We start from the raw sequence: 22,185 nt of genomic DNA on the forward strand, positions 1-22,185 counted from the left end.
TCATGCTCACCCCTCACCCCCCTCATACACCCGTTAAGAATAGACAAATGAATAAAGAATAGATTCGACGTACGGAGAGAATCCAGGGCGGACGAGGCTTCTAAAAACATGGCCGCCGGCTCCTGCTAGCGCTAGCCGTTAGCCTCCACACCACCTGTATAATATTTATTTTTTAACATCGACAGCCTTGTGAAAAACCTCCTCCAGACTCGTCTGTCACTTCTCGGCTCCAGCTCTTCTTTTGTGTATTCTCATCGTATCCACGACCAAAATCGTAACCTGATTTGCACTAATCCATATGTATGATTACCGGCTGTGTGACCGTAGACTAACCACAACAACATCAACAACAAACTGTTGTTGACCTTCCACCCCTTAAGTCCACCTCTGACCCCGCCCCTGACAGACGGGGGTTCGACCACACAACCTCGCGGTCTGCTCAGACCTGGGATAAGCAGAAGGCCGGTCACTGCGTCTCATCATAGATCGATAGTTTAGCCCGATAACTCGTTAAGACGAGACGAGAGAAGGTTAATTAACCGTGGACCCGAGCACGAACCCTCCAGGTCCGAGCGCATTTCTTCCACGTCCAACCAGACGTAAGGAAAGGGGTCGTAACGTGAGGTAGCCATGGTCGGCACGTTGAGGTCAGCGCCATCGCGCAGAAACCCTGATGCAGTTTGGGCGGGTCACACCAACCAATCAGCATTGAGCAGCAGCCTGATGCTGACGGCTTGGGCCACGCCCACCTCCGTGACATCAGCCTGTGTGACGATGCGTCAGTAAAACAGAAAGCTACTACCGCTCCACCCCGCTACTAAAACACGCCCCTCTCTCCGCGTTGACCACCCATCATATCATCCACGCTACGGGTCGTACTGGTCGGCTCCGTGTACAACTGTATATATATATAAACGTTCCGCTCCCTCTCGACGTGTGCTGTAAATATCCCTGTGTGCTGCTGCTTGTAGATGTCCCAGAGTCCGCGCCGGTGGTCTGTGCTTTAGCGGACGCTGCTGTGTGTGTTTTCTAAGCGTAGGTCGAGGAGGGGGGGGAACCCGGAGAGGACCTCGCTGTTGTTTCTGGTGGTTCGTGTCCGCCGCCGCCCAAACTACTGTCAGCTCTGTTAACCTGCAAATAAAACAATTTAGCCATCGTCATGACGACTGCCCGATGTCCTGTCTGTGCCTCTCTATCTGGATCTCGACCCGCTTGTCTGGTGTTTTATTTTTCTATCTATGCAGATCTGACTATGAGTGTGTCTGTAGTCGTCTCTGTGTCTTTCGGTCTATGTGTATGTGTCTCTGTGTGGCAGTGTGTCTCTATGTGTGTGTGTCTGTGTCTCTGTGTGTCTCTCTGTCTGTAGCTATGTCTATCTGGTTCTGTCTCGTGGCAATTTCTTTGAGATATTGCGTCTCGGACAGATGAGACTTCTAAATTCAAAAAAGCACACAATAGTTGTGGAAAATGAACCCATTAACACGTCTTCTCTCTAACAGACAGGGCCCACAATATACTCACAGAGTCCTTTAACAGGTTCACCCCCTCCGAAACAGAAGTCAGTAATCAAAGGAGGGAGATGTTAACCTGAAGAACAGTTCAGAGTTCAACTCGTCAAGCAGATGAATGCGTCAGGGCCATGGTCAGGGCTCACTGCTTCCTTGTGACCGGTTTACCCCTGGATAAGGTGAACCACAAGGGGAGCTTGATGGGCTGGCTAGGTAACACAAGTAATAAGAGACACAGCTTCAATGACTGAAAGGTAAGCGACATATGGACTTTTCCATTAGAGTTGTGCAAAACCTCTCCTCACAAGAATTTCTCACAAAAACATTGACAAGGGCAGTCCATGAAATAATGACACGAATGGGTTTGATTGCAGTCACAGTTTTATTGAATCAATGTGTTGACCATTGAAAGCAGGCTTCCGTTTGTCTCCTATGTTTGGAACCTCAGCCCGTAGCTCAAACTGGTAACCCTTACTCTAAACTTTAAAAAGTCTGATTCAGATTGGAAACAGTAAACTCTTCAATATAATAATACTCTACAATATACTTTAAAACAGTTCTTCTGTACAAAAACAGTGGGGGGCTGTGATTTTTGACATGCTGATGTGGTGATATGTGATGTTTAATGAGGGTGTAACGATGAGCTGTCTGGCCCTCAAGTATAAATTTCATACACATGTGCTTCACACATAAACATGTCATACAATCAAATAAAACCGAGTTTCAAAACGATGAATGAATAAATGAAAGACGAATGAAAACATGATTTAAAAGAACGCATTCGGTTCAGAGCAAAAATATTCAAGAACATTAAATCAAAGGCGAAGTTAAAATGAGTATAGTTCGGCCCTAAACGGTTCACATGTACATGGGCCAACAGCAGTACTCTGGCAGAAACCTTCGGACATACCAACACTAAAAACAGCCACCCGGGGAATTTAGAGCGGCTGGACATTTGTGAGAGCACTAGCAGCTGAACAAAATGGAGCTGCCTTTAGCAGGCATGCAAAGAGAATAGCACGATAAAGGGGAAAAAAGTATTGCATATCCCCCCCAAAAAACATTGTAACATTGTATAAGCAATGAGGGTTTTTTGGTAGCGTAGTAAGCTTATTACAAGGAGCTTCATGATGGCATAAATACTTGGTTAAAGGTTGTATCAGCGATGTCGGGTGACGTCACTTCTGTTGGTGTTTGAAGTGAGATCCCAAACAAACAGAGCCAGCTCGCCCCTCCCTACCAGGTTTTGTGCATCCACTAAAATCTATCATGAACGCAGCGCTAAACCATACAACACCCACCTCTTGTTGGTGAAAGGTTGGAATACTATTTATTTTCGTTTTGAGTGGTCGGTTGTACCATTTGTTTTTGTGAGAACAGGCGGCCTACAGCGAAGCGTCTCTTTGACGGCCTGCTTATGGGGCGGGCAGCTCGCGGATCGTGAGGAAAGATCAGATGAACGTGATCACTTATGTAACGGCCTAGAATCGCTGATGCAACCTTTAAAACCTCAAAAGGGTACGCTACAAAGTAAATAGCACATTGATTGATAGAGTTAAATTAAATTCATTATGGAGTAATAAAAGTGCAAAATATGACACCCTTACACTTGTGTGATAGCGTCTTCAACAGGCCCGAGTTGTTCGACGGCCACGGCCGGTTCGGATTATTTTGTTTTATCGGCTGGAGAGAACAGTGTGACGGTCAGCATGTAGTTGGAACACACTTCATATCATGATAAACATTCTTGAGATACAACGTACTCACCGATCACCACCCAGACCACCAAAGGGGCACAGAAAAAGATCGCCAGGACAGCGTACAACCACCGGTGGGGACGAGAACAGGACGGGAACTGTCCCTCTGCAAGGCAAGCACATAAACAGTCCCTTTATAACATCTAGGGATGTTACGATACCATTTTACCAATACCGATTCCTGAACTTGAGTATCGGCCGATACCGAGTATATACCGATACAGCATCTAGCATTGTTACTACTGGTAGCAACTGTTCTTATTGAAGAGAGAAAGTGAAATCCACGAGCTGCTGATCATGTTAGAGAAGGTGATACAGTCATATTTAACAAAGACATTGAAAGACGGTGCAATCTACGAGAGAGACGCAGAGGAACTGTCCTTACAAGGCTTCTGTTGGGGTAAAAAAACAAGTGGTCAGCAAAATAAAGAAAATGGTGGCGTTTTTGCACTTGTAAATAGTTAGTCACGTTTGTAGCCTACACTCAGACGTGAACTTATTCTTGCATGCGGATGTCTTCATTCATAAAAAAATAAAAACATTCGGGAGTGTGCAAATTATTCCAAAGAGGTCTAGACTCCATGCGCAGCCTCGCCTTCTCCAGTGAACAAAGAAAGCCGGCGCCGTGACGAACAGGGTCGGCTAATGAGCCGATGCGTGTCGGCTCATTAGCATCTGTACCGTGGCCTGAGCACACCTCTCCCAAGTGTCCTCAGGCCACGGAATTGAAGTGGACTTGAGTACGGTTGGCGTGCTCACACCAACCAAACGATCTAGATTTGCACGGTACAGGTGTGAAACGGACTTTGGCACGGTACAGATGGCCCAGTGTGAGTGCACCCTCACACCCTCACATCCCTCTGCCAGGCCCGTGTGTAACAGCCTCAGTGACAGCTCATCCCAGGACTTGACAGGACGTACCCTGTAGGGCTATCTCCTCCTCCCTGGTCTGGTTGAACCGTTCCTGGTGAACTCTACAGCTGTAGTTCCTGGCTCCCTGGCCCCTCTCCACCACCACGGTGCTGCTGATGGTGTAGAGGCCAGTGGGGTCCCGGGTGGTGTTCATGGTGACAGCAGGGAGGGGGAGGCCTCCATCGGTCCACCAGGAGAGCTGTGGGCGGGGGTACCTGCCCGCGGACTCACACCTCAGCACCAGACCGCTGCAGTCGTGGCGTTCCTCCAGGGTGATGGTAGCTGAGGACAAGGCACCTGGGGGTAGGGTCAGGGTAGGGTCAGGGTAAGGTCAGTACTTTAGGAACTAAGGATTGTTACCTCACATTAGTATTCACAGTGAGAGAATACGTGAGTAACCCAATATTATTAAATTTATTGAGTACAATATCTCAAAGAAGACAACCTAGACAGAGAGACAGACAGAGAGAGAAAGAGAAAGCATTGATCGTGGCCTAGATGGCTAGATTACACATATTTAAATCATATTGTATTTGTTTTAAACAGACCGCTCGTTGTACTACCATGTTGCCACACCTCTAGTTTTGCTGCTCAAGCCTGAGTGTGTTAAAGCCTCAAAGGTAGAATATGCAACATCACACACCCACACCCACACACACACTTAAAGTCCATCTTATCCGCCCTACTGGTTGCATTCTCACCTATGAGAAGCTGGATCTTGTATTCCTTGATCTCGAGGGGCAACACGAAGGTGTAGTTGTCTTCATCGGCCCGTGTGACGTTGTACAGACTGAGGGAGACGATTCCTTTCTTAAGGTCTTCGTCTGACAGCCTCGTTCTCCCTCTGTACTCGGAACTCAGTAGTGGATAATTGTCCTTGGGAGGTTTGTCCTTCTTAAAGACGAAGTCATTTGTTCTGAGCATTTTGTCCGTGTAGCAATTCACTGGCGTCTCAGTCAGGTCTGTGGACAGCTCCGGGTCGTACGACAGAGAGACGTCCTCCCCGACCAGCGCTGTCGTAGTGAGAAGTTGACCTATATTAGAGAGAAACAGAATCATGACGTCACTCATGAACCTTTGCTCCCTAAATCTCTGGTGTTCTCTCTGGACTCCTCTATCAGAGTCAGATCTGACATAATGATGGAACTAATTATGGGGTCTTCTTTGCAGATTAAAGAAACCGAAGCCCAGTATCATAATTTTAAATATTGACTTTGAATATTTGGGGGTAAGCAAGAAAGTTTGATCGACATGACTAACCCATCACTGATTGTAGACCTGTAGAGGGCAATCCTATCCTACGTCGTTATGAGTGGAGATTTGGACCAGGATCAATCCATATGACTACCATGTAATCCATTAAATCAATTTTTATCTAACATGTACGTTCAATCCACCGAGTTTAGTAACATGGCATATACACTCCTCTACACTCCTGAGTCTAGTAACATGTCATGTAATAATAATAATAATGATGGTATGAATTCATATGGCGCTTTTCTAGATACTCAAAGACGCTTCACAGTGAAGGGGGGACCTCACTAACACGGCAGCCAATCAGCGCCAGAACGCTCCCCACACACCAGCTTGAGGTGGAGAGTGAGGGAATTAATGAGTCAGCCAATTATACAGGAGGACGATTAGGGGGCCAGATTGATTCTAGTAACATGTCATTCAGAGTCTAGTAACATGTCCTGTACATATTTTCCCGGTGGGCCGACGTGCTATTTGGGCCGACCGACAGTCCCGACACTTTTTTATTTATTTACTTATTGGTCTGACCATAAAAATAAATAAATAAAAAAGTGTCGGGACTGTCATTGGTCGATAGGGTTTACATGTGGTCGATAGTGTTTACATGTGGTCCATAGTGTTTACATGTGGTCCATAGTGTTTAAATGTGGTCCATAGTGTTTAAATGTGGTCCATAGTGTTTAAATGTGGTCCATAGTGTTTAAATGTGGTCGATAGTGTTTACATGTGGTCCATAGTGTTTAAATGTGGTCCATAGTGTTTAAATGTGGTCCATAGTGTTTAAATGTGGTCGATAGTGTTTAAATGTGGTCCATAGTGTTTAAATGTGGGCGATAGTGTTTAAATGTGGGCGATAGTGTTTAAATGTGGTCCATAGTGTTTAAATGTGGTCCATAGTGTTTAAATGTGGTCCATAGTGTTTAAATGTGGTCCATAGTGTTTAAATGTGGTCCATAGTGTTTAAATGTGGTCCATAGTGTTTAAATGTGGTCGATAGTGTTTACATGTGGTCCATAGTGTTTAAATGTGGTCCATAGTGTTTATATATGGTCGATAGTGTTTAAATGTGGTCCATAGTGTTTAAATGTGGTCCATAGTGTTTAAATGTGGTCCATAGTGTTTAAATGTGGGCGATAGTGTTTAAATGTGGGCGATAGTGTTTAAATGTGGGTGATAGTGTTTAAATGTGGGCGTTAGTGTTTACATGTGGGTGATAGTGTTTAAATATGGTTGTGTTTAAATGTTCTTTTCCCTCACTCTCCACCTCATCCCTAACTCTCCACCTCAAGCTGGTGTGTAGTGAGCGTTCTGGCACCGATTGGCTGCCGTGCATCACCCAAGTGGGTGCTACATATTGGTGGTGGTTAGTGAGGTCCCCCCTTCACTTTAGGCGTCTTTGAGTGTTATTAATTATTATTATTCTTCATGTTTAACCTCTGTTTTCCTTTTATTCCTAGTCTGTTTTACATAGTTTTGAATGATGACTATATGCTCTGTAAGGTGACCTTGGGTGTCTTGAAAGGCGCCTCTAAATTAAATGTATTATTATTATTATTATTATAACTAAAATTAGGGACACTGGGCTAGCCCAATCACAACCAGGGACACTGGGCTAGCCCAATCACAACCAGGGACACTGGGCTAGCCCAATCACAACCAGGGACACTGGGCTAGCCCAATCACAATATTTTCCTAACCAACGGGATCGGCCCTGGGTGGCCCTATCACACGCCAGTCTTGGTACCAACCTCAGTATCAAAATGTGTAATAAGGGATGCTTTACCATGGGTTAGAGTGAAGAAAATCGGCAGCAGAAGGAGGACGGCCATGACCCCAGAAGAGCCTCTGTTTCAGGGGAGCGGAGACTGGAGATAAAACACATGAACACAAACTGAGCCTCATCCTGTAGTATTCATGACACGCCTCTACATCGATAGGCCTTTGTAGTGCGTCCACACGTATGAGGGCACCCCTAAAAATTAAGTATTTTCTCTGCATTTTGGCCTTCTGTCCACACCACAACCTGGTGGTTTCGGGCTGAGGGTTTTAGGAAAGAGGGGCCGTGTTCTCCCCATGGTTACGAGTCGAGCACGACCCAGGGCAACTTTGTGATATTTCTTTAGTACCATTGTTGTGTAACTTATGGGTCCGGGAAGTCGTTATCGCAGTAAAGGTCCTAATGCGCTCTGGCACATGAATGGGTACGATAAACGAAAGCCTAAACTAAAGAGGCCTACACAACAAACAACGACCCAAAGTAATAGCAGACTACTTAGTTTCACTCACTGATCGCTTGGGTGGATGCCCGGGGAGCGATTGCCCGCTGACCGAGGGACTGAAAATGGTCACATCGAAAATATCATCGTCTTTTTTGATATTTCTCGTGAGCACGAGAAAGTATCTCGTGAGCACGAGAAAGTGAGAGACGCCAAGATCGTTTATTGGCCTGTGGCATGTGCCACCGCGACCACTGACATACCATGGCACATGCCGTTCTGCAACGGTAACTGCCATTCTGGAACGGTAACTGCAGTTCCCAACAATGGTATGTGACGCCAGCATAACTCCTCCGTATAATTTCAAGACAGGTATTGCCGTAAATGTGAAGCTATATATATGGTATTTATTGACACTATATCACAACATAACGCCATATATAAAGGGATTGATACGTTTCTCTCGTCCGTGCTGTTGTTAGGATATTTCCGATCTGTTTGTTGTTGTCTTTTGTAACGACAGATGCTTTTGAAAACAGCCGGACTTGCTCCGGTGACGGTAGTTAGCCTAGTCTTGAAATTATACGGAGGAGTTATGCTCACATACCATTGTTGGGAACGGCATATGCCGTGGTATGTCAGTGGTCGCGGTGGCACATGCCACAGGCCAATAAACGATCTTGGCCCTACTGGGAGTAAGTATCGTACGCATATCACTGGGAGAGTGTGTGTGTGTGTGTGTGTGTGTGTGTGTGTGTGTGTGTGTGTGTGTACTTTAAATGTGAATAAGTGCACATGTAAATCTAGATTTTATTTTAATAAAGTATTTATTGTTCAGCATGATGCAGTCTAGTAATTTTGGGAGAAACAAGAAATTATCGTACGCATATCACTGGCAGTGCAAGCGAGATACAATGTGGTAAGCCGTCCACGAGCCGGGCATATCAAACTGTTTATTGCCCTGCCTCTCTGTGATTATTCCTTAGGCCTACTTATTTTTATCTCAAATTATTGGATCACGTTTACTCTCTTGCGCTCCGCCTCCAACTACGAGATGTTTAGTTACACCGTTCCCTCCAGGGCCGATGCTCTCTCGGGGCGGACTGGCCATCGGGAGGTTCGGGAGATTTCCCGAACGGCCGGACGATTTCAGGCCGAGCCGGCCGGCCGTAATTCTTTTAGATTTCTTTTATTTTTATATTTTTTTTTTTATTATTATATATTTATATATATTTTGATGTAAAAAAAAAAAATTAAAAAGTTAAGTAAGCCGTGATTTGGGGTGGCCTGCTGCCGGATATTTGCTTACAGCGCGAAACGGAGCTCTTGCCTGACGGTGAAACGGGGCCGATGTATTACTGTCAACTTAGAGTGGGGCGCACCCCCACAGTGTATGGGGGTGTCACGCCAAATTTGTACCGGGTGCCAAATTTGTACCGGGCACGTCATCAGTTGTCCGTTGCCAGGCAGGTTTGGAATGGATTACGTATGGATGACGTGCCCGGTACAAATTTGGCGTGACAGGGGCAAAGCGAGTGGCCAAAGCGAGCGGCCGAACGGCCCCTCCCAACTTGGACTGCTCCGCGGTCTGTCATTTCTGATTGGCTCAGCCTGACTCACGGCCGGGTCACTTACTTCTCGTTGATCTCACTGAAGTTATAAATACGAAAATGTCAAAAAGGAAAAAAGGTGGTGGAGAGGAAAAAGAATTGGGTGGAGCTCAGAAGTTGAGGTTGAAAAGGAAAAAAATGTTGGAGCAAGACGCAGCCAAATGTGCTAAATTAACCGACCTTTTCCGTGGAGAAGCCAAGGTTGACGGCGACGCCCCTGTCAGTGAGACCAATGGTGAGGCGGGAACAGCCTAGGACACAGCAGCATAGCTATGACAGGTGCACTAGCGAGCATGTTTGGCAATATAATAATGACTTAAACTAATTATAGAAGTACCAGAGACGTCGGAGAACTATTCATGATATTGTAATGACCACGGTCAGTGAATGAAGTATTGATTAGAGAGCGATTTATTAGATACCACCGCTAATAAACCATTGGAACACTTCAACACCGGTAACCACAGCAACGCACAACAAACCCTAGTTTCCACTAAAATAATTGTATCTTGCACTATTTTATTTTCAGCCTTGATTTATCTTTCTAGGCACGTGCAATTTCTAATATTTTGTACATGGACAAGATTGCTTATAAAATATTTCCCAGTGATCTTCACAATATTCTAAACACATGCACATCCCAACATTGACATGCAGTTGCAATGCACATATCCACAGATAAGGACTAGTTTTTATTATTTTACACAGTGGCAAAATTCTAACACCCTTCACTTTGACCGACAGTGGGTCTGCTTATAGGTCGGAATATGGTTGGAATGAAGCGGCCACTGATTGTTGACAGGCTGGGTACTTTATTCTTACACACAACCGGACTCGTTCATTACTTCATTAGCTGACGCGCACGCTATCGCTCGCTCTCCTCGTCCACCCACTCGCTGACGACACACACACACACACACACACACACGATATTTCCCCATTCTCATTTCTCGTGCGCACAACATATTTTCTCGTGCGCACCAGATACTTTCTCGTGCTCACGAGAAACTTTTAAATTTCAATAGCGTCGCCATTATTCACTCTAGAGCCCCAAAACTTGTTACATAGGCACAGCCTCTATATGCTCTTACTACTGTAGTATATAGTGCCGCACGCTTATACTGTCATGTTGATGTTAGTTATGCGTAGGCGGAATGATACGTTTCTGTGATGCGGTCTAGTTCCGGTGTTGTGCCGAAAAGTGATCAGCTGCCAGAAAGTGATTTCAGCCGCGGGAGCGCGCACAGCCTGTTAAAGCCAGGCTATATCCCCTCGAAACGTGTGGGCGGCAGCAAAGTCTCATCAGTCATACTAGTCAATAGCACTACAGGACTATTGTCCGTGAGACAATTATCCTTCTTTATGTTTTTAAAACACTGTAATCAAAATTATTTCTGTGTGTCTATTTTATACAATAAAACATGTATTTTCTTACGATGCATTGTTTTCCCAGATTATAGATTTTTGAAGAAGAATCTTTTTTCTTCTCAAAATGAATTGAAAACATTCATGAGTAGGTCCTATCACATTAAATAGATTAGGGTTCAAACTGACTCTATAATATTCATGTGGGCTATGTGGGGTAGATAAGGGTTAGGGTTAGGGTTTGAATATGAAAACATTTGTTTGTTTTGGCTTGTTTGTTGTAATAACATGACTGCTATGGGGTTGTGCTGAGTGCAGAACACACACAAGGAAAATGGATGAAGTTCAACTGAATTATTGTTAGGAAAATCCTGGGCAGTGAAGTGGAAATGTCTGGCACGGGCTGTAGCAGGGGTAAGATCAAAATGGTGAAGTGTCTAGGCAGGGGTAGCTGAGTGGCAATCTTGGAATAATCTATGTAATTTGATACTCATGAATGTTCTCAACTCATTTTAAGGCATATAAAACATTTCAGTACGAAGAGAGGGCTTGAGATAATTTTCTGGCAGGAGGAAAGCGACTGAAATGTCTTATATTTGCCCATGTGAAGGTGTCTCAGCTGGTAATAGACACTGGATGGGATATAATCTATGTCAGGGATGGGCAACTTTCATGATAAAGAGGGCCACATTTTTCATCATAACCATCGGAGGGCCACATGACTGCACACTTCAACTAAACGTGAGCTGAGAGAAGCTACACAATTTTGAATTTGGTAGATATGATTTCCTGTATTCTGGTGCATTTTGGGGATGGCCACTACCTAAAAAATCATCCAGAATCATAACCTACGGTATGTTAATTGAACCAACATACATTCATTTCATGTTTTCCATGCTCAAACAGCCACATGAATGGTCAGTATTTTTATCAGTGCAAAGGGCTCACATACATCATCATTCAATGAAGTAAAAAAACTGAAAAACAGTGGCCCAACATTAAGTGCAACAACTCAATGAACTCAAACCCAACAAGCAGTTGTAGTAGTTGTAGTGGCGACTTAAGTGGATATCTTCAATGACTGATATCGCTTCTAAGCAAACTAGACGCATGGGTTTGCCTTCGAATTCTATGAATTCTTCTCATCTTTCTTGACCGAGTTTTCTGTAACTCTATCAATTATTATTATTCTTTTTTTTTTATTATGTGCAAAAGAGGATGCGGGCCGCACTGAGTGAGGATGCGGGCCGCCAGTTGCCCATCCCTGATCTATGTAATTTGATACTCATGAATGTTCAACTCATTTTAGGGCAAATAAAACATTTCAGTACCGAGAGAGGGCTTGAGATCATTTTCTGGCAGGAGGAAAAGGACTCCAATGTGTCATATTTTCGCTTTATAACGTATTACAGCTGATAAAAGAGACTGGATTGGTTCTTATCTACCCCACATAGCCCACATGAATATTATAGAGTCAGTTTGAACCCTAATCTATTTAATGTGATAGGACCTACTCATGAATGTTTTCAATTCATTTTGAGAAGAAAAAGGATTCTTCTTCAAAAATCTATAATCTGGGAAAACAATGCATCGTAAGAAAATGTTTTTATTGTATAAAATAGACACACAGAAATAATTTCGATTACAGTGTTTTAAAAACATAAAGAAGGATAATTGTCTCACGGACAATAGTCCTGTAGTGCTATTGACTAGAAGCCTATGACTGATCAGACGCCGATCCCCGTACAACGTCGATGTCTTGTCACCTCAAAATACATATCTGTGTTAATACAGCGGACAATAGTCCTGTAGTGCTATTGACTAGTATGACTGATCTGACTTTGCTGCCGCCCACACGTTTCGAGGGGATATAGCCTGGCTTTAACAGGCTGTGCGCGCTCCCGCGGCTGAAATCACTTTCTGGCAGCTGATCACTTTTCGGCACAACACCGGTTCTACGGTACTACATGTAATGCAGGCTACACGTGTGTGTAATAAAGTAACGTTCTTGGAGATAAAGACAAGCCCATGTCCGTCATGTATGTCGAGTCACCCGGTCATGAAGAACGATAACATGGTGTCAGAAGTTGGTCCAGTTCGTCAGTTTGCCGAAGTAGAATAACACGAGAGTTTTTCTAGTGTAAAGTTGTGGTAGTGCGGTAGCATCCCTCAAAGAGTAGGAGACGCAAGGAGACCTGCAGCGACAGGAGACGGGAAGATGGAGCAGTTCAAACTACCATCGCCACTAGTGATGACCAGTGGCGAACTTAGCCCTTTGGGGGCTCCAGGCGAACAGTCATTTGGGGGCCCCTGCATCTACCGGTCTAATGGACCTTATAACGCATAATGAGATACGCATAACAAAAGTCACTATCCTTCTTTCATGCAAATGTTAATTATCTATTTACAAATTGATAATAACATACAAAACAATACGATTAGTTATGTTGACACATTACACTGACTGTTAACCTTATGTGATCATTCACCTGACGTTTCCAGTGATCATTCACATGACGTTTCCAGTAGGTCACAGCAGGGGGTTGGACAGGGCATTGGGGTGTATTTTTTCTCATCTGCAAAAGTAAAATAGCATACAAAACAATAAGATCAATTATGGGGACACATATTACACTGACTGTTAACCTAAGGGTTGAGCACCGAAACTCGGTTCCAGTAGGGAACCGGTTCCGACGTAAACGGTTGTAACGAGATCGAATAAGTGCCGCCATACCGGTGTATTTGATTACACAACGTTCGGAACGCAGCGCTGCGCGACAATGTTTCAGACGGGACCCTTTTCAATGTTGCGCTAAAGTAAACACGCATGGTACGACTACGACTTTCTTTATAGGTCCTAACCACCTCCCTAGCAGGTTAGACCCACGGCGTATGTTGCCGCAGCAACTAACTCTCGGTTGCGCTGAACCTGCTACCTGAAACGGAAAACCCAGTTTCCATTAACTCAGAGCGAACAAACTCGGGGTTGCCTCAAAACCAGCTACCTGAAACAGGCCTCAGGCCTCTAATCCCCTTACTCCAAACGTTCCTTCCTCCAGAACCTGTTCTTTCCATTCGTTCAATCAAAGCTTGTTGTTCTACCTGCTGCTGTTCCTTAAAGATGTTGGCTTTTAGGAAGAAAATACATCGCATCGTTCATAGTCATTTGATCCTTTGTTGTATCGTCGTTTAGGACGAATGACTCGGAGGGAGTCTGTCTCACTCTGCGTCCCATGCAGCATGCTACAGAATAGGGTCAGCCCGTCTACGAAGAGCCTAGGCACTTCCTATACGCCCCATTGTACCGATCTTGGTTGTAGTTCCATCAGACATCCACTGGGGGTGATCGCGGGCGAGTCCAGATTGAATGTGAGGCTATGGGGCTAGACGGCTAAATATATCTCTTTCACCTGCTTTTCGTTGAAATATCGCACATTTTATTGTAGATTCCGCAAGTTCAATATAGATATAGTTCAAAAGTCAAATTAATGAGTACTTATGTCCTTTCGATTTCTTACAGTTTGGGCCATTGTACACGCTAGCATTCTGCTAATGAATGCTGATTGGTCAGGGACGAACTTGCGACTGATTACGACCAGAGACCCCTCTTGATGGCATCTGAAGCACAATCGGAGGACTTTCCGTCGAAGTAAATTTTTGCGTACTGTATTTATATTTTCCTGATGGCACTTTTATATTTTATATAGTTAGGCCTATGTATGGTGAAAGTACATGGGTATAAATTGAATTTCTTCCATTTCTTGTGTTCAATGTTCAATGTGTTATATATATGGTACGGTATGACAACCTTAGATAATACAGTCAATGTCCCGCTCAATATCATTTCATCTGTCATTGTCTATTTTTCGAAAATAAAGATAGTTAAAAAAAAAAAAGCCTTGTAAATGTGCAATGATAAACTGCTCCAACAGTGGAATCGGATTGTCCTTTTTTTCGTTTCCCAAGGACAGAATAAGGTAACGTTCTTGTATGAATGGTCCTAGGCTACCTGAGGCTGCACCTGGTAGGGAAAGTTGCGCTGGAGCCCGGGTAAAATCGCACATGGCTTATTCAAGTTGCGCGCTAGACATTCTCTAAAGTGTCGAGACTCAAGCACTTAACTTACCTTAACCGATTGTTCCATACAAATTGTTTGTTAACGATTTAACAACTTCAACATCTGCTATTACTGTAGTTCTTTTTGTAGGACTTACTAGGTCATGGGCTAATGACCTTGCACAGAGGGAAAACCATCCACACCACTAGTCATTGATTTCTATGCATTCACTGATCTTTACAGATGGGTTTGTTTTAAGCCATTGAATTTAATTTCTCTGCCCTGCAACACATTATAAGCTACACATGTTTGTTAAATGAGAAATATGGTCTAGGTCACATTGAAACAGTAACTATACAAACATTATACCAACATTGCAACAGGCAAGTTTATTCAAACATCACACTAAGAAGAACACAATTAGAACAGTAACTAATAGTAAATAAACAAAAAAATGAGAAATGATTTAACAACACTGAACATACTGAACAGAGGCAGGGAAAAGGGACAGAGGAAGAAGACTTGTCCGTTGTCACAGCATCAAGGTCCAATTGTAGAGATCAAGAAAGGAAGACGCATGAGGAGGAGTACAACAGAACACTGCTCTCTATGAGATTGTTTACTGATGTAAACTATGTTTTTGCAGTTTTACAATTATGATTCAAATCCAGGTTTCTATTTCAGGAGAAAGATAGATAATCAGCCGACAGCCAGCAGCCAGCCAGCTGATAGCAGCTAGCACTTTATAGAAATCAATAGCGATGTAGTTACTAAAAAAAAAGCTTTATCAACAGCACTAGTGAGGAGTAAGGGAAAAACACTCACGTTAAGTATCATACATACATATCAAAACATTCACGCATTTCTTTTTTTTTTTACATTAGCTCACTAAAACTCTGTAACTCGTTTCCTAAGCAAAAAAAAGCCTTACTCCAACAGCTGGTGTTATCGTTGCGGATTCCACGAGAAAAGGGAATGATGCAGAAGTGCCGAAGTGATTCAGAAACTACCGTAAAGCAGTACCTCTGACAGTATGACAATGTGTGACGTCATCGCATTTTTTTAACGCCTTTTTAGAACAGATACGTGACCTTAAAAAATGCAATATTCAGCTGAGTTTATTATCTTAGCCCCACCTTTTGAACGCAACTTTGAAATTACTTGACAAAAAATTACATCGTGAGAAAAGTGGATTCTGAGGATAAAACCCCGTTGGCTCCCATTCTTCTGGACTCGCCTGCGAGCGCCCCGCGTGGACAGAGATTATTACTGCAACCAGTCCAGAAAACCGGAACTAACCAGCGAGTGCCCATTCTCCTCATATTAGACATGGTAGGGTCTATCTCAAGCCCCCGGAAACAGTGCATACTTCCGCAATCCACCAGTGCTCAGCGGCCAAGCCTGGTATTGCAGCTGTTTAAGCGGGCTGTGGACGGGTCCCTCGATTCATGGAGGTCCGGAAGTAGATATCTCCGCTCACTCCAATACAAGTGGGGAACAGGAATGTCTCCGCAAAAAATGTCTGGTTATCAATCAAAGGCTCATTATTATCTTTATGCCATAAAAAAAATTACGTTTTTTCTTTTCAAAACGCCACCTCAAGCGTTTTATTGGCCGTTCTCTCTAATTATTTTTTGCTGGAGAAGGAGGGGTGTGCAGCTGAAAGGAGTCGTAGTGAAACAAATGTTGTTTCGACCTGGCATCCGAGAGGGCCTAGTTCAGTGCTCCGTTAAAGGGGACCTATTATGCTTTTTCGACTTTTATGACCTATAAACGTTGTTATAATGATTGATAGTCATGTTTAACCATACTAAAGTGTCAAATAATGACGTACATGCATTTCGACGTATTCCCTGCTGACAGTCTGGGGTGGCTGTGCAGAGCGCTAAACACTCGGGACAACGTTTGCGATTCACTTGTTCACATTTCCGGGAAAACATCTACGTACGTGTCTCCTGCCGCGCCCCCATATGCCTGGTCAAACCTGGCCACGCGCGCGCGTTCTTCAAGGAAGGTAACCAATCACAACGGAGTTGGGTTGGCAGAAGGGGGGCGAGGGGGCGGAGAAGGACGAAACCGAGCGTTGACAGAGAAGGCTGAAAGCTCCCAGATGAGAGGAAGAGTTTCCCGAAAATCTACATCGTTTTTTGTGTATGGTTAAACATGAATATCAATCATTATAACTAGGGATGGGTATCGTTTGGGTTTTATCCGATTCCGGTGCCTATTCTGTACTTTTTAAACGGTTCCGGTGCTAAAACGGTTCTCGAACCGATACTTAAAAAAACTAAACTGCACACACTTTGTCAAAAAACAATACCCTTTTATTTCCAGGGCCAAATTAAACACAATATTACCTTAAATCTTTAAACAATATAAATACAAGTAACATTTGGTAATAATAAATAGAGCAATATAAAATATTTTCGGCTTTTAAATAAACACTGTGAGTCGTCAGATGTTTAGTTAGATTTGACGTGTTACCTCCTTTGCTCAAAATAACTTTATTGCATCTGTTGCATGTCGCAGAGTTTAAATCCTTGGATGTGTAATGTTCATTCATTCTCTCACTATCAGTTCTGATGATCTGATCAACAAGTGTGCAGACTCAGTAGCGGCACTGACGTCACACAAGTTGACGCCGCAACACCATAGGGGCGGGGGAGGGGTAAAAAAAAAAAGAGTCAGGAACCGTTATGAAGCACCGAAATGTGCGTTTTTATTCGATCTCGTTACAACCGTTTACGTCGGAACCGTTTCCCTACTGGAACCGAGTTTCGGTGCTCAACCCTAATTATAACAACGTTTATAGGTCATAAAAGTTGAAAAAGCATAATAGGTTCCCTTTAACGTGTCAGATTTTAGACTGGTTCAGCTGCTGCTGAATAACTCTCACGATCCTCTGCTTGCGATCATTGTGATTCATCATGTATTGATCCATTTATTCAAAAGATCCAAAGGCAAACAACAGGTGCATTACGGTATCATTTTATATTACGATACCAAACGATACCCAACCCTAGTTAAGAGCAGCCAATAAGGCACTTCCTCTGGTTTTCACCACTCTAGAGGGCACTCGTGTTAAGAGCAGCCAATAAGGCACTTCCTATAAGGGTACGCTATACAAACGCCCCTCGGTAATTCACGATTCAAGTTAAATTAAACACAGTAATCCACCCTCAAGCAACACGGGTGTGTTAGCGTTTTGTTCAGGCCTGAGGAGTTTGAAGTTCACGGCCGGTTCTTCATTTCTGTCCGAAGATTTGGAGTTTTATTTTCTGCGGGCTTGAGACCAGTTTGACGGTCAGCATGTAGTTGGAACACACTTCATATCATGATAAACATTCTTGAGATACAACGTACTCACCGATCACCACCCAGACCACCAAAGGGGCACAGAAAAAGATCGCCAGGGCAGAGACCAACCACCAGTGGTGATGAGGCGGCAGAACCGGGAACTGGTCCTCTGAAAGGCAAGCACATAAACAGTCTCTTTATAACATCTAGGGATGTTACGATACCATTTTACCAATACCGATTCCTAATTTCTGAACTTGAGCATCGGCCGATACCGAGTATATACCGATACAGCATCTAGCATTGCAACTATCAATAGCACTCCTTATTGAAGAGTTCTCTTACGTTGACAGCAATGTGTAGTACTAGTCGCTTCACTTACCGTGCACAATTTTATTTTTCAGAACGAGATCATTTATATTTATAATTATAATAATACTTCTTGTTAAGCGTCCATGCGTCCATGGTTTTTCCGACTTGGTAGCTCGAACGCACGTAGGTCAGATCAGCGCATAGACTTGCGTACTCGCCGTACCCCATACTGCTTAGACATCAGTATGAACATCACATCCTACTTCAACACCACATCCCCTACTATAAAACCACATCAGTCTATAACATTACATATAAACTATCACATCTCATACTGAATACAACACATATGTCTATAACACCCCACCTCTGTCTATACCGTCCCTCTGCCAGGCCCGTGTGTAACAGCCTCAGTGACAGCTCATCACAGGACGTACCCTGAATGGCTATCTCCGCCTCCCTGGTCTGGTTGAACCGTTCCTGGTGAACTCTACAGATGTAGTTCCTGGCTGCCTGGCCCCTCTCCACCACCACGGTGCTGCTGATGGTGTAGAGGCCGGTGGGGTCCTGGGTGGTGTTCATGGTGACAGCAGGCAGGAGGAGGCCTCCATCGGTCCACTAGGAGAGCTCTGGGCGGGGGTACCAGCCCGCGGACTCACACCTCAGCCCCAGACCGCTGCAGTCGTGGCGTTCCTCCAGGGTGATGGTAGCTGAGGACACGGCACCTGGGGGTAGGGTCAGGGTAGGGTCAGGGTAGGGTCAGGGTAGGGTCAGGGTAGGGTCAGGGTAGGGTCAGGACTTTAGGAACTAAGGATTGTTACCTCACATTAGTATTCACAGTGAGAGGATACACGAGTAACCCAATATTATTACATTCATTGAGTACAATATCTCAAAGAAGACAACCTAGACAGAGAGACAGACAGAGAGAGAAAGAGAAAGCATTGATCGTGGCCTAGATGGCTAGATTACACATATTTAAATCATATTGTATTTGTTTTAAGACCTCAAAGGTAGAATATGTAAAATCACACACACACACACACACATACACGATCTTATCCGCCCTATTGGTAGCATTCTCACCTACGAGCAGCTTGATGGTGTATTCCTTCCTCTCGAGGGGCAAGACGAAGTTCATCGGCCCGTGTGACGTTGTACAGACTGAGGGAGACGATTCCTCTCTTCAGGTCTTCGTCTGACAGCCTCGTTCTCCCTCTGTACTCGGGACTCAGTAGTGGATAATTGTCCTTGGGAGGTTTGTCCTTCTTAAAGACGAAGTCATTTGTTCTGAGCATTTTGTCCGTGTAGCATTTCACTGGCGTCTCAGTCAGGTCTGTGGACAGCTCCGGGTCGTACGACAGAGAGACGTCCTCCCCGACCAGCGCTGTCGTAGTGAGAAGTTGACCTATATTAGAAAGACACAAAGTCATGACGTCACTCATGACTGGGTTTGTTGATAGGAAACCTTTGCTCCCTCAATCTCTGGTGTTCTCTCTGGACTCCTCCATCAGAGTTAGATCTGACATGATGATGGAACTCCACCTCAAATCTGACCAATTAATTATAGGGTCTTCTTTACAGATTAAAGGAACCAAAGCACCTTGTTTGGGCCCAGTATCAAAACTTTAAATATTGGGGGTAAGCAAGAAAGTTTGTTTGAAATGACTAATCCCTCACTGCCCGTAGACATGTAGAGGGCAATCTGAGTCCATATGTATATCCTACCCTACGTCGTTATGAGTGGAGATTTGGACCAGGATCAATCCATATGACTACCATGTCATCCATTCAATCACTTTCCATCTAAAATGTACGCTAACTCCTCTGAGTCTAGTAAAATGACACATACACTCCTGAGTCTAGTAACATGTAGGGCTGGGCGATTAATCAAATTTCGATTTTAGCGCCAAACGATCACAAAGAACAACTGGATAATAATAATAATAATAATACATTTAATTTAGAGGCGCCTTTCAAGACACCCAAGGTCACCTTACAGAGCATATAGTCATCATAAATCGTTTAAAAAACAAGACATTGTGGAAAATAAATAAATAAATAAATAAACATAATAAATAAAAAATAACAAAAACAAGACAAAACAAAACAAACAAACAATCAAAACAGTGATCAGTTAGACGTTGTGTGCGTGTTTGAACAGGTGAGTTTTGAGTTGTGACTTGAAGGTTGTAATTAGGGCTGGGCGATATGGGCCAAAATGAATATCTCGATATTTTTTTACTATATCTAGATACACGATATATATCTCGATATATTTTGAATCTCCTCTGGAGCACATCATAAATGCTCGATTCAACCATGTCTGGCATAATGTTACGTCAGTAATAATTCTAGTATTACTGAAACATAAGTCTGCATGTAGATTACATATAACAACATATTGTTTAAACTCATTACTGCTTTCTATTGGAACAATTTAGAACTTGCACATAAGAAAAGGAAAATCACAGCAAGTTAGATTTACCAACACAGCATTTATTCAAACCGTTAATTATTAATGAACAGTTTGAATAATAATTATTATATATACACTGCCAGACGAAGGATCCAGTGCTATTCTTTTACGAAACCAAATCCTCAGTATCCATCCTTTTTTCTCTCTCTGGCTGTTCTCTCACCGGTCGGAGGTACACACACCTACAGCAGCGCGCCTTCCAGACTACGTCACACACGCGCGTCCATGAGAATCTCGTGGACTCGCAATGGGCGGGGGGAGTGAGTGTGTTTAGAGAGCCACACGAAAGAGCGAGAGAAGGGAACGCTGTGCGTTAAACAAACCCCGAGAAGCCCAATCCCTATGAGCTCCCCACGCTACGGCCATCCGGAGGCGCACAGAGCTTTTGGCCGTGATATTATATAAACAATTATATTATATTATATATTATTATATATAGAGCTCCGGGAGTCGCAAACGGCAACAATCACTAGTCAATCACGAGTCTAGTAACATGTCCTGTACACTCTCGTCTGTCTAGTAACACACTCTCGTCTGTCTAGTAACACGTCCTGTACACTCCTCTGATTCTAGTAACATGTCCTGTAAACTCTCGTCTGTCTAGTAACATGACCTGTACACTCTCGTCTGAGTCTAGTAACATGTCCTGTACACTCTCGTCTGTCTAGTAACATGTCCTGTACACTCTCGTCTGTCTAGTAACATGTCCTGGCTGTACACTCCTCTGATTCTAGTAACATGTCCTGTACACTGTCGTCTGAGTCTAGTAACATGTCATATACACTCCTCTGAGTCTAGTACTAACATTTTGTCGTGATGAAACCGCCTCAGTATCAAAATATGTAATAAGGGATGCATTACCATGGAGTAGAGTGGGGAACATCGACAGGAGAAGGAGGGTTAGGAGTGCCCTGTATAGCCTCTGTATCAGGGGAGCGGAGGCTGGAGATAAAACACATAAACACAAACTGAGCCTCATCCTGTAGTATTCATGACATGCCTCATCTACATCGATAGGGCTTTGTAGTGCGTCCACGGGTATGAGGGCTTTCCCAAAGATGTGGTGCAGAGATTAATTACCCATACGCAGCAGCAGCAGAGATCGCAATGCAAAAGTCCTTAGCTTTCGGCCAGGGCAAAGCAGTCGAACAGCGTCCTCCCTCGAAATCCACGCATTAACAAAATAAAACGAAAACCTACACACAACCGCGTTACTAGGAACGAAAGTGTCGCTGCATATAACTACTCAATAACGAGTGGTTGTATCTCTAACATTACTTCACCGTGCAGTGCTGCACAACATCCGGAACATTCATTCTCAGAGAATGAATGTTCCTCGCGAGCCGGGGAACCAATGGACATAATAAAGGCGGGAACTCGCGGGAGATTCTCTGTTGATTTTCCCGCGAGTTCTTCTT

The 22,185-nt window shown here is 43.8% G+C and overlaps 1 protein-coding gene across 2 annotated transcripts; it reads right to left on the minus strand.

Annotated features, from left to right (window-relative positions):
• Positions 1-185: 185 nt before the first annotated feature.
• On the minus strand, positions 186-22,163 carry LOC132458900 (butyrophilin subfamily 1 member A1-like). 2 transcript variants are annotated; one of them, XM_060053290.1, is made up of 6 exons: positions 13,725-13,832; positions 13,112-13,198; positions 7,215-7,296; positions 4,879-5,211; positions 4,187-4,474; positions 186-3,371 (listed from the first exon to the last, which is right to left on the minus strand). In XM_060053290.1, the coding sequence occupies exons 3-6, from the start codon at positions 7,258-7,260 to the stop codon at positions 3,241-3,243; spliced, it is 798 nt and encodes a 265-aa protein (XP_059909273.1). In that variant the 5' UTR covers positions 7,261-7,296; positions 13,112-13,198; positions 13,725-13,832; the 3' UTR covers positions 186-3,240. The 2 variants fall into 2 exon arrangements, with proteins under 2 accessions (XP_059909273.1, XP_059909271.1); XM_060053288.1 differs by lacking the exons at positions 13,112-13,198; positions 13,725-13,832 and adding an exon at positions 21,848-22,163.
• Positions 22,164-22,185: the final 22 nt, after the last annotated feature.

Source organism: Gadus macrocephalus, chromosome 6 (genome assembly GCF_031168955.1).
Source record: "Gadus macrocephalus chromosome 6, ASM3116895v1".
Lineage (NCBI taxonomy): Eukaryota > Metazoa > Chordata > Actinopteri > Gadiformes > Gadidae > Gadus > Gadus macrocephalus.